This window comes from Arvicola amphibius, chromosome 14 (genome assembly GCF_903992535.2).
Source record: "Arvicola amphibius chromosome 14, mArvAmp1.2, whole genome shotgun sequence".
In the NCBI taxonomy this organism is placed as follows: Eukaryota; Metazoa; Chordata; class Mammalia; order Rodentia; family Cricetidae; genus Arvicola; species Arvicola amphibius.
Genome location: NC_052060.1, coordinates 7,496,203 through 7,508,353, shown reverse-complemented (window position 1 = coordinate 7,508,353; position 12,151 = coordinate 7,496,203). Strand labels below are relative to the sequence as shown.

The window sequence follows — 12,151 nt, the reverse complement described above, 5'->3', positions numbered from 1 at the left end:
GTTAGAAATTACCTGCATGTGCCTGAAGAGAAGTTGATGAATTCAAATGATGGTGCATTCATGCAGCAGAAAACCACAGAAAGAAAACAGTGTGAGGATTATGAACACGGTATTTGATGGAATCTTAGTAAATGAGGCTTGCCTGTATCTCTCAGGATACCCAGAGCTCTTTCTGGGGTCTCTGCATGCATGTGTGTCAGCCAGCTACCACACTGAAGCAACCTTGGAATCCTAGCAGACCACAACAGTGAGCATTTGTTTCTTCTCACGGCAAGCGCTGTCTCAGACTAGTGCACGATTAGTGCAGACGGCTTCGTGCTGCAGTTGACTACCTGCGATAATCACAGAAGCAGCAGAGGACAGGAGAGGACGTTATGGTTTTAGTTCAGAGTTCAGATTTAACATGATGTTCCCATCCATATTTCTTTGACCAATGGAAGCCAAGTGGATGAGCCACAGTGGAGAGTCAAGACAGCATCTTTAGCTGTTCCTGATGCTGTAGAAGCATGGGGTCACCCACTTCTAGTGAGACTGCTAGTCAAGTCCCTGCTGTGAGACAATGCTCTGCACACTGTAAAGATTTGTCACTCATGTTGGCTTAATAAGATGCTGATTGGCCAGTAGCCAGGCAGGAAGTAGGGGCAGGGCAACCAGACTAGGAGAATTCTGGGAAGAGGAAAGGCAGAGGCACAGTCACCAGCCAGATGCAGAGGAAGTAAGATGAGAATGCCCCACTGAGAATAGGTACCAAGCTGTGGCTAAACATAGGTGAGAATTATGGGTTAATTTAAGATGCAAGAGCTAAATAATAGTAAGCCTGAACTAACAGGCCAAACAGTTTATAATTAATGTAAGCCTCTGTGTGTTTCTTTGGGACTGAATGGCTGTGGGACCGGGCAGGACAGCAACTTCTGTCTACAAGTAACCACCACATTCATTGAACCACTCTTCTTTCTGTTTAACTGTCTTTCTCTCCTAACAGAATCCCTGGAATCATTAGATCTTCACAGCTCTCTAAGGACCCCACTCTGACTGAGGGCACAGAGCTGCTAACTTGAAACTCCTTTCCTAGGATGTTCTTGTCTACTACCGGCCTAAGTTAACTGTCTCTGCAATGATATTTATAGTAAGCATTTCACCTCCTTGGATTTAGCCTAAGTGTTATAAATCCATAGTATCTTTCAAGACAATGGCTTATATATTACTGACTTCACTTTTTACTGCTATGGATGATTGATTCTTCCTATGTGTCCTAAGGAACAGAGACCAGTTTGTGCTAGGGGGACTCTTTTCATATCTCTCAGAGAGGCTGATGTAAGAAGTTTCTGGATCCAAATGATAAAATTACCCAATCTGTGAACCATTCTTTTTTTTTGAACCATTCTTTTTTTTTTAATATTTATTTATTTATTATGTATACAATATTCTGCCTGTATGTCTGCAGGCCAGAAGAGGGCACCAGACGTCATTACAGATGGTTGTGAGCCACCATGTGGTTGCTGGGAATTGAACTCAGGATGTTTGGAAGAGCAGGCAATGCTCTTAACCACTGAGCCATCTCTCCAGCCCTGAACCATTCTTAAAATAGAGTTTTGTCATAATTGTTTCTTAAGAAATATAAACAGTAGAGGAAGAAAATAATTGGAAGGGAGTACCACCACTAAAACTCGAGCATCCACAAAACAAAATGAGCAAACAAACTAAAGACAGAGTTTAAATGGAGAGAGATGGGCTATGGGCTTTGAGAATGGAGAAGACAGGCTCTAAACATCAGGGATGGAAAGCCGGAACAGGGGTCCACATTTCCAATCTTACCACGTGGGAGGCAAAGGCAGGCAGAGCTCTGGATAGCCAAGGCCAGCCTGGTCTACACATGAGCCTCAGGCTGTCAGGGCTATAGCATCACCCTGGAGAGAGAGGTGGGAGGGGCATGCAGCTAGGCATGGTGGTGGTACAAGGCTATAACCCTAGTACTTGGGAGGTAGAGGCAGGAGGATCAGGAGTCAAGGTCATTCTTGACAATATAGTAAATCTGAGGACAGCCTGGGCTATAGAAGACCCTGTTATAGAGCAGGAAAGAACTAAGGATGTATTTCCCAGAAAAAAGGAACACAACCATAATGCAAGTGGGCAGAAATGGTCATTTCCTTCCTCTTTTCTAATCTTGGTTCTTAGCCTTTAGTAGAGTCTCTTCAATGTCTTACACAGTGCAGATTTTTACCAGCTTGGAGGTGGCATGTGGCTTCTAACGACCCTGCTCCTTTGGGGTAAGTTAGGCTCAGGGAGGCTTGTTGGGGGATTTGGCTCTGGCCTTGGCGATCAAGACATTACGTTATTGTTTGGTTAGCCTAGGAACTCAAGTCTAAAGATGCCTGCATCAAGGATCCAATCATTTATTGGTGCTTATTTCCAAAGGATGGGAAGGGGACCCTCTGGTGGCAGTAAGCCTCCATCAGAATAAAGAGGGTATCATGAATACCCATCCCTTCTGCTGGTACTTGATCTGGAAAAAGAGGGATGGAGAGTCTCTCAAGAGACTTTAGCTGGGTCCTCAAAGTCTATGTGAGCTCTTCCTAGTTCTCTCCTTTGTCACCAGCGTCTTCCAGTCCCCAACTGACATCTGTGTCTCTGGTCTCTTGCAGTTCCAGTCGGTGGACAAGTGGGTGAGTGAGCTTCTCCATCAACTTCTCATCTGCTGCTTCCCTGCTTCCAAAGGGTGGCTTCCATTAACCTGGAGGGAGGAGCACAGGGGGAAGACAGGCGAGAGAAAGATTTCTTAGTGACCGTCTCTGTACTTAGAGGCGGTTTTCTACAAAAGGTTTTCTGAGTGAGCCCTAGATCAGCGGTTCTCAACTTTCCTGAAGCTACGACCGTTTAACACAGTTCCTCATGTCTGGTGACCCCAACCACAACATTATTGTCACTGCTACTTCATAACTGTAACTTTGTTACTTTTATGAACTGTAACGTAAACATCTGTGTTCTCTGATGGTCTTAGGCAACCCCTGTGAAAAGGTCGTTTTGACCTCTAAAGGGGCCATGGCCCACAGGTAGAGAACCACTGGCTTAGTGAGCTCAGAAAGGCAGATAACTGTGGAAGCCCAGAAGCAGCCCTGTCGGGCTGGTTTTTCTACCCTCCCCCCAAACTTGTCCCTTGTATAAGAAAACAGAGATAGGTATTTTCCTCAGACAGAAAGGCTTCATGGGCTTGGCCTCAGTTTCCCCCCCAAAGACAGCCTTGCACTGAGTGTAGGGAATCTGGTTCAAGACAGTTTGCTCTGGTTTAAAACCTCTCTTTCTTCACGCCAGTGATCTCATCACTAGGAGCCAAATCCTGACACCTGCATTGGGATCAAATAACTCGAAAGGCTCCCATAGCACAGCGGGGCACTTACCGGGTTTCCACTCGCTAAGTTTTTCAAACTGACCTACTTCGCCTTGTGCAAGCGATACTTTACCAATCCCTCACAGTTCTTGCGTTAGCTCCGCTTAGGGTTTTCCCCATTCTTCTTTTTCCTGCAGTCAGTGCCAGAAAGGCTGTGATCACCTTGCAGCCTCCATGGGTCAGTATTTTCCAGGAGGAAAATGTCACTTTATGGTGTGAGGGGCTCCACCAGCCTGGAGGCAGTTCCACACAGTGGCTTATGAACAACACAGTCCTTCCGGTCTCCACGCCTAGTTACAGGATCACTGAGGCCTCTTTCAAGGACAGTGGCGAATACAAGTGCCAGACCGATCTCTCAATGCAAAGTGACCCTGTACAGTTGGAAATCCACAAAGGTAAGCATGGCTCCGGGCAGGAGGGCTGGGAATCCCAAGGTCTTCTTTTGTGTGGGTGCCAGAATGCTCTCTGTCTGTCTTCTGTCTGTCTGTCTCCTTTTCTCTCTGAGAGTGTATGTGAGACTTTGTATGAGTGAATGTATCAGCTCTAAGGACCCACTAGGTCCAGTCAAGTCAGTATAATTAAAACATTACATCAAGATCACACGTACCCATAGCACTCTAGATTGGACCAGTTCTGGATACAATGTCTCAAGAAAAATTTCAGTCTCTTATGTTTTATCTTCATCAAAAATTTATGGCAACACATCTTTAATTTCCTCAACAGCAGCTCTTTTGTGCATTTTTCATTGTGTTGTTCTGATTGCGCATAGTGGCTTCACATTGTGGTTTTAATTTATAATTTTTGGGTGACTGTGGTATTAACCACTTTTAGTATGCTTATTACTTGTCTTTCTAAAGTATCTGATGAGCCTTTTGGCCAATGTTTTTTTTTCTTTTAAAATGGTATTGCTTTTTAGTTTTGTGTGTGTGTGTGTGTGTGTGTGTGTGTGTGTGTGTGTAAGCCATGTGTGCAGGTACCTACCCTTGATGGTCAGAAGAGGATGCTGGACCTCCCAGAACTGGAGTCGTTGGCAGTAGCAGGACTAAGTTCTGGGAACTGAACTCAGGTCTTCTAGAGCAGCGGTTCTCAACCTCCCTAAAGCTGCGACTTTTTAAATACAGTTCCTCATGTTGTGGTGACCCCAGACCACAAAAATTCTTTCCGTTGCTACTTCATAACTGTAATTTTGCTACTGTTATGAATCATAATGTAAATAATTATTTTTTTTCTGGAGATAGAGTTTTGCCAAAGGGGTCGTGACCCACAGTTTGAGAATCACGGCTCTAAAAGGATAGCAAGCACTCTTTCTTAACTGCTGAGCCTGTTAAGAAATCTCTCTAGCTCCTTCTCCAAAAGCCATTGGCTCATAGGAACTCTTTACATATTCTGGGTTCCTCAAGTGTTGGTAATTTCTTTGTGGCTTGCCTCCCCCTACGAAAGGAACAAAAGTCCTTGACTGTCATCCACTATACCAGGCTTTGTGGTTCCTATGCTCTCTATCCCATTTATAAAATGCTTTGCCATGGTTGTGCAACAGTGGGGGACTCCACCGAGGTTACGCTGACGCTCAGTCACTTTCCGTCTGTCTGGGGAGGCTAAGACACTAAGACACTGTCTGTCTGGCAGGAAGATAGAAAGAAGGTCATCTAGGGAATAAAGGTGGCAAACTTCCAAGATGACCGGCTTCTTCCTCACCCCCCTGATCTGAGACAAAAGCCTGGCAGCTTAAAAAAATAGGCCTGGAGGGCTTTATTTATTTGTTTATTTATTTTCTTCCATCATTTGGGTCCTCTGCTGATGGACCAGCCTAGGAGTTCAACAGAATCTGTACATGTTTACATAACAATTGTGGACCAGTCAGTCACCATCCCTAAATCAGGGAAGAAAGACGCACCAAAGACTTAAAAACAAAAAACAACAACAACAACAACAAAAACCTAGCCATTGAGAAGGGACTAGATTTATTTTATTTTGTTTTGTTTTATTTTGAAACAAGGTTTCTCTGTATAGGCCTGGCTGTCCTATAACTCATTCTGTAGACCAGGCTGGCCTTGAATTCACAGAGATCCACCTGCCTCTGCCTCCTGAATGCTAGGACTAAAGGTGTATGCCACCACCACCTGGAGACTAGATTTTTTTATTTCTCAGCCCCACCCTGCTTTGGAGAGGATCTCTGTGCACTTGCTGTGTATACAGAGGTCTCTGTGCGCTTGCTGTGTGTGCAGAGGTCTCTGTGTGCTTGCTGTGTGTGCAGAGGTCTCTGTGTGCTTGCTGTGTGTGCAGAGGTCTCTGTGTGCTTGCTGTGTGTGCAGAGGTCTCTGTGTGCTTGCTGTGTGTGCAGTGTCTATGTGTGCTTGCTGTGTGTGCAGTGTCTATGTGTGCTTGCTGTGTATACAGAAGTCTCTGTGTTCTTACTATGTGTGCAGAGGTATCTGTGTTCTTGCTGTGTGTGCAGTGTCTATGTGTGCTTGCTGTGTATACAGAAGTCTCTGTGTTCTTACTATGTGTGCAGAGATCTCTGTGGGCTTGCTGTGTGTGCAGTGTCTATGTGTTTGCTGTGTGTGCAGGTTTCTGTGTGCTTGCTGTGTGCATTTCCTCACCTCTGATAGTAGCTCTTTCTCCTCAGCTAATGCTGTCTGCTGTATTCAGGAATTTCCCTGTTGCCGTCTGTTGCACTCAAGATTTTTTTCCTGTCTTTTAAATCTTTGGCAGAGGAAAAAAAAAAAAAAAACCCAGTAGATAACCTAGGACCAAGAAAATGCAGCTGCTTGGGTCCAGGTTCTAGTCATGTGACTCAGAATGAGGCTCACTTTCCTCCTCAGAGGCAGTGAAGATGAGGGGTGATGTGTAAGCTCGGCATCTCTATAGCATATGACACAGCTAAAAGCTGCATCTATTATGTTTTGATATGAAATACCCACATTCAGGCTTAAAAAACTACATCTTTCCTCCTACGTGGACTCTACCAAAACCATATGTAAATAAATATACATTTGGGTACAGCGTAGCATAAGGAAAGAGAATGAGAAAGGTAGTGTCAGAGGAGGAGCAAGGACAGAACACAGGTAAGGGACATGTCCATGAAAGAGGACATAAAGCTAATTGCTTCCCTAGGTCTATCTCTGTCGTGGATTTTTCATTTATGGTGATAGATAAGTGCATAAAATATATTCCACAGCGACAGTGTAGAACCCTGAAGTGACGGCCCACAGCCTCCACTCTGGATGCGATTTTAACTATGCAAAAGTCCACTGAGATATACAGACCTCAAGTCTGGCTAATTTCGGTGTGCAATTTTCTCATATTCATGTTTTGATAATTTCATAAGGAGATAGATCAAAATCTACTGTGTTTCAGACATAAAGCAAAGACATCTGTGTATCTGGGCAGTGTGGGATTGAATTTTGGGTTTTACTTGCATTTAGAAGGAACGTGGCAGTTTTTGAGACCACAGACCCTGCCACGCAAAGCAGTGGACCGAGCCCACAGACCCTGCCCTGCACGGCAGTGACTGCACCCTCGCTCTCCTTAGATGAGTTCTGGAGAGTGTAAGGCCCACTTTCCCTGAATGCCTCATCTTCACTAACAGACACGTCAGCGGTTACAATATATTCCTTTTCTAGGGCAGCATAACAAAGCATCACAAAGCTACATCCCCGAACACAGAGAACGATCCTGCTTCAGTTTCCACGGCTTCTCTGCAGTCAGGGTGTTGACTGGACTGTGTTCCTTTGGGTCCTTCAGATTCACAAAGTCGTTGGCAGAATTCAGTTCCTTGTGGTTACAGGACTGGTATCCTTGTTTTCTAATAACTGTCCACCAGTGGGGGGGAGGCAAGCTCAGCTCCCAGAGGCCCTTGCCGTGTAACCTCACAAGATGTGTATCACATCACAGCAGCTAACTGCTTCATGGCCACCAGGAGCGTCCCTATCCAGCCTGCTAAGAAAAAGCAATATATAGCAAATGTGTGCCTGGCCTTTGTCACATTCTCTTGACTTTAGAAGCTGGACATAAGGGTACAAACACATTCAAGGGGTTTTGTATGTATGAATCATTGGGGTCATCTAAGAATTCTGTCTACCATGCAAAGTAAACTTTGTCCCAGCCAGTTTCTGAGTGCTGAGAAGGGATAGCATGCACAGCTGCTGGAGAGGATGATGGGGAGTGGGTAGTGTGCACAGCTGCTGAGAAAGGGTGATGGGGTGGGTAGTGTGCACAGGGTAGTGTGCACAGCTTCTGGGAAAGGTCATTTTTCTTTCTACCAAAGCAGAAGAGCTTTGAAAGTGGGACTAAGGTGTGGGCCACAGCAGAGATTGAGGTTGGAATGTTGCAATAGTGAAAGATATAAAAGTCTCCAGGGCCAAGACATGGTCTCCTTGTCCTTCCCCTGTGCTTGCAGCCACTGTGGTCCTCCCTTTCCAGACTTCCTGCTGCTCCAGGCCTCCCGCAGAGTCCTCACAGAAGGAGAACCTCTGGCCTTGCGATGTCACGGATGGAAGAATCAGCTGGTGTACAATGTGATTTTCTATCAAAATGGAAAAGCCTTTAACTTTTCTCGAGGTTCTGAGGTCAAAATTCTGAAAACCAACCTGAGTCACAATGGCGTCTACCACTGCTCAGGAATGGGAAGAAACCACCGGTACACATCTGCCAGAATGGCTGTCACTGTGAAAGGTATCTGGTCTAGATGAGAGTCCCAGCCAAAAGGACCAGAGAAACTGCTACAAAGCATCAGAGTTCTCACTTAATTTACAAAGGAGGAAACTGAGTTCCAGGGAAGCAAGTGGCTTCCCTGAAGGTCACCCAATGACCACCTTCTGGGCCAGAACCAGAGTCTCCGAGTCCCCACCCATTGCTCTTTTCAGCACCCCCACAATGGCCCATCAGTGATCACAGGGGCACATGTCAAAGTCAGGGGGCAGCAGCTATATACTTCGTCTATTTATTTTAGCTGCTAAGGCCTGAGACTCACTCACTCAAGGTAGCCAGAGTTGCTAGAAAATACTCCAGTTAAAGCTTACGAAATTCCCATAGAAATTCCCTAGAAGCCAGAAAGACATTAGGAGTCATTTTTGCTTTCCATTTGTGTGTCTGGGATCATGTAACCTCTGAACTCACTTCTCCTCAAGCTTCTGCAAACCAAACAGTTTTCTCTGTCCAATTTGCACACGGTCTTTGTTTTAATTCTTTCCGTGGCTTGCCATCTTAGTGTTCAAACTCACTGGCAAGGTATTCCTGTGTGAAAAATAGTTCGTTTCTGTGGGGGAAGAAATTACTGTCCCAGCTTCTCTTTTGAATAGCACAAGTAATGAGTGACTTAGCTGGCAGGTGTATGTTAGTGATGATTTGGGTTCCTGCCAGTGTGGTCCATGTTTCCTAATAGACAGAGCCATGTGCGGAAGAGTACACAGTGTAATGAGAAGCCACCCCCCCACACACACACACACACTGGCGACCGGTCGGGTCTAATAGAAATATGCCTCTCTGTTGGCAATGGAGAGAACTCATTCTCTTGGGGCGAGATTCACAAAGGGGAGTCTTTTGAAGGCACCGACCCTGAATGGGACACCCTGCCCCCCATGACTTTCTCTTTAGAGCTATTTACAGCTCCAGTGCTGACAGCGTCCTTGTCATCTCCCTTCCCGGAGGGGAGTCCGGTCACCCTGAGCTGTGAGACAAAGTTGCTCCTACAGAGTCCTGGCATGCAGCTTTACTTCTCCTTCTACGTGGGCAGCAAGATCCTGGAGGATAGGAATACGTCCTCAGAGTACCACATACCAAGTGCCGGAAGTGAAGATTCTGGGTTGTACTGGTGTGAGGTAGCCACAGCGGACAGCAGTGTCATTAAGCACAGTCCTGAGCTGGAGCTTAGAACAGATGGTGAGTGTGCGGGAAGTGGGGGGGTCTCTTTCTTCCCGTGGGGCTGACGGGGAAGGGGAACACTTCACGAGCGGAGCACCATGCTTCAGAACTGCACCGTTTCCCTCCCGTCTTCCCTGAATTTCCTTCTTTCTTTCCCTGTCTGTCACTTTTCCCTTTCTTTATTCTCCTTCTTTCCTTCATCTTCTGTCTCCCCTCCCTACAGCTCTCTCTCAACTTCCCTTTGCTGTTGCCCCCATTCACCCATTGCAGAAGACATTAGGAGTGTCTCAGTTAGGGTTTCTATCGCTGTGATGGAACACAGTGACCAAAAGCAAGCTGGGGAGGAGAGGGTTTATTTGACTAACATTTATAGAGCACTGTGTATCATAGAAGGAAGTCAGGACAGGAACTCAGGGCAGGAACCTGGAGGCAGGACCTGATGCAGAGGCCATGGATGAGTGCTGCTTACTGGCTTGCTCCTGGTGGCTTGCTCAACCTGCCTTCTTCTTTTTTTTTTTTTTTTTTTTTTTGTCAGGGTTTCTCTCAACCTGCTTTCTTATAGAATCCAGGACCACCAGAGCAAAGATGGCACCACCCATAAAGGATTGGGCCCTCCCCCATCAATTACTAATTGAGAAAATTCCGTTGAGCTGGATCTTATGGAGGCATTTTCTCAGTTGAGGTTCCCTCTTTTCAGATAACTGTAGCTTGTGACAAACTGACATAAAACTAGCCAAGACACAGGTGTGGGCTTTGATGATGGATTCACAAGATGGCTTTACAGTTTGCCTGCATAGACAATACACTCTCTCGACTGTATTTGACTGAGTTGGAGGGTTCATGAGTTCCAGAACCAAGGCTCTGGCAGGGGAGAATCTTTAAAGCTGCTTCAAGCATTAAAGATTCAGAAATAGCAGCTGTCTCTGAAGTTTAGGGCAGTGTAATATTCCCAAGGAGCCTGGTCCACCTGAAGGGCCCATCTGGAATGGCTGCAAATTTCTTGTCCCCTGAACTTATTTCTGGGGGATAGACAGCCTTCCTCAGTCTCCTAAACAACTTGACTGGATCACTCCAGTGTCTAAAGGATTTTTTTTCTTTCAGGTCTCCACCCATCATCCGCTCCTGACTGGTTTCACATCCTTTTCTATCTGGCAATGGGAATAATGCTTTTGGTAGACACAGTTCTCTGTGTGAAAATACACAAAAAGTTGCAAAGAAGGAAAAACTACAATGTAGAAGTCCGTTTCGTTTCTGACTAGGGGAAGAAAGAAACTTCCGCTCAGCAAGTTAGAAGCGATGATGTGTCTGAAGAAAGAGACCTTGCGAGACGGACCACACCAAAGAGTGGGTGACCATGGACCTGGACAGCTGACTCCCTCCCTCTCTCCCTGTGCCAGCGCTGAGGCACAAACTTCCAAAAGGATAACTGATATTCGGACTGTGGGACCCTGGCGTGCGGCTCTCAAATAAAGCAGCTGTGCAAGCTGACTCCCGTGGAGACAAACGTGGTACTCAGACGTTTGAAGGCAGACACTACTCTAAAGGAGTCTTGCAAAATATGGAGCCCAGTCACAGCGGGGTTCTGTTGTATGCACGTGATGTTGGGCCTTACAGAGCAGGGGAATGGGAATGGGAGGAAGTGAATCTCACAGGGAAAACGACCTCACAGCCCCTCTGAACAGGAACCAGCTCTGAGGACTTCAGTCTGAGGAGTGGGGAGCTAGATAGAGCAGGTGCAACTCTCCTCCCCAGGTGGGAGAGCTGTGCCTCTCCTCACAGGGTGGGTGCTTTCAGGGAAAGGCCTCTCCGGGACAACCTGTGTGTCAGGGGAGCAGACAGAGATATAGACTAATAATATCACAGCCTAGGGTGAAGTTGGGTTAAGGCCAGTCACAAGGACAGCATCAAAATTTGTGTTCTTGCCCGGCGGTGGTGGCGCACGCCCTTAATCCCAGCATTCCAGCATTCGGGAGGCAGAGGCAGGCGGATCTCTGTGAGTTCAAGGCCAGCCTTGTCTATAAGAGCTAGTTCCAGGACAGGCTCCAAAGCTACAGAGAAACCCTGTCTCGACCGCCCCCCAAAATTTGTGTTCCCTTCCTCACTGTCTCCCTTCCTGCATCCACGCCCCTCCCCCCCCGTATTTGCTGTCACACACCCCACAGGAGCAGGGTCGGCAGTGTCCTGAGGTTGGATCCATCCATCTATCTAACCTCCCTCGGGTCCAGATAGCCCCTCACAAACAGCCTTTCCAGGCAGCCTACACATGGAGCTGTGGCACGAAGGTTTGGGGTTAGATGAATGACCATCTGACAAGCAATCGTCACCCTCTAGTGACCTCCTAGGGCTGCTTTAGTGTTCTTCCGGTACTGCCTGGAAGCTAGAACAGGGTTGGAACACTGGAAGGAATACCTCTTGGAAGGCACAGCTCACGTGTGTATGCCTCCAGTGTACTCTGACCATACTAGGAAGACTGAATCCTAGAAACAAGGAATGGATCCTGTCTCTACTTACTGTTACTCCTAAGGAACCACTGAAGGTCTTGGTGCTGCCCATCTCTGGAACTCTGGACTCTGCCGGGATAGAGGTCCTGGTCCCCAGAGGGCGTGTGGCATAGCATGAGTCTCATTGGGTGAGAGCCATTAGTGGAAATCAAGCGGATTTTGAAGCTTTTATAGCCAGGGACGAATAGGCATAAGAGGCACGGGGATGATAGTCCTTGGTCCCTGGAAGAGATATACTCTGTTGCAGAATACACGCAGAAATCGTCAGCGTGAAAAACAGTCTTGGAGCTGGAGAGATGATAGCTCAGGGGTTAAGAGCGTTTTCTGTTCTTCCGGAAGACCTGGATTCAATTTCTATGCCTGCTTGTAACTCCAGCTCCAGGGAGTTCCAGTGCCCTCTTGT

The 12,151-nt window shown here is 46.7% G+C and overlaps 1 protein-coding gene across 1 annotated transcript; it reads left to right on the top strand.

The window, feature by feature from the left end:
- The first annotated feature begins 2,176 nt into the window (after positions 1 to 2,176).
- Positions 2,177 to 10,992, top strand: Fcgr1a (Fc fragment of IgG receptor Ia). Its single transcript, XM_038311472.1, has 6 exons — positions 2,177 to 2,267; positions 2,643 to 2,663; positions 3,523 to 3,780; positions 7,808 to 8,059; positions 8,981 to 9,265; positions 10,349 to 10,992. The coding sequence occupies exons 1-6, from the start codon at positions 2,237 to 2,239 to the stop codon at positions 10,504 to 10,506; spliced, it is 1,005 nt and encodes a 334-aa protein (XP_038167400.1). The 5' UTR covers positions 2,177 to 2,236; the 3' UTR covers positions 10,507 to 10,992.
- Positions 10,993 to 12,151: the final 1,159 nt, after the last annotated feature.

Bases quoted from the DNA above. Each gene is read 5' to 3' on its own strand.
- Fcgr1a (XM_038311472.1), top strand. From the start codon at position 2,237: ATGTGGCTTCTAACGACCCTGCTCCTTTGGG. The intron at 2,268-2,642 runs GTAAGTTAGGCT...GGTCTCTTGCAG, and splicing joins AACGACCCTGCTCCTTTGGG to TTCCAGTCGGTGGACAAGTG. The intron at 2,664-3,522 runs GTGAGTGAGCTT...TTTTTCCTGCAG, and splicing joins TCCAGTCGGTGGACAAGTGG to TCAGTGCCAGAAAGGCTGTG.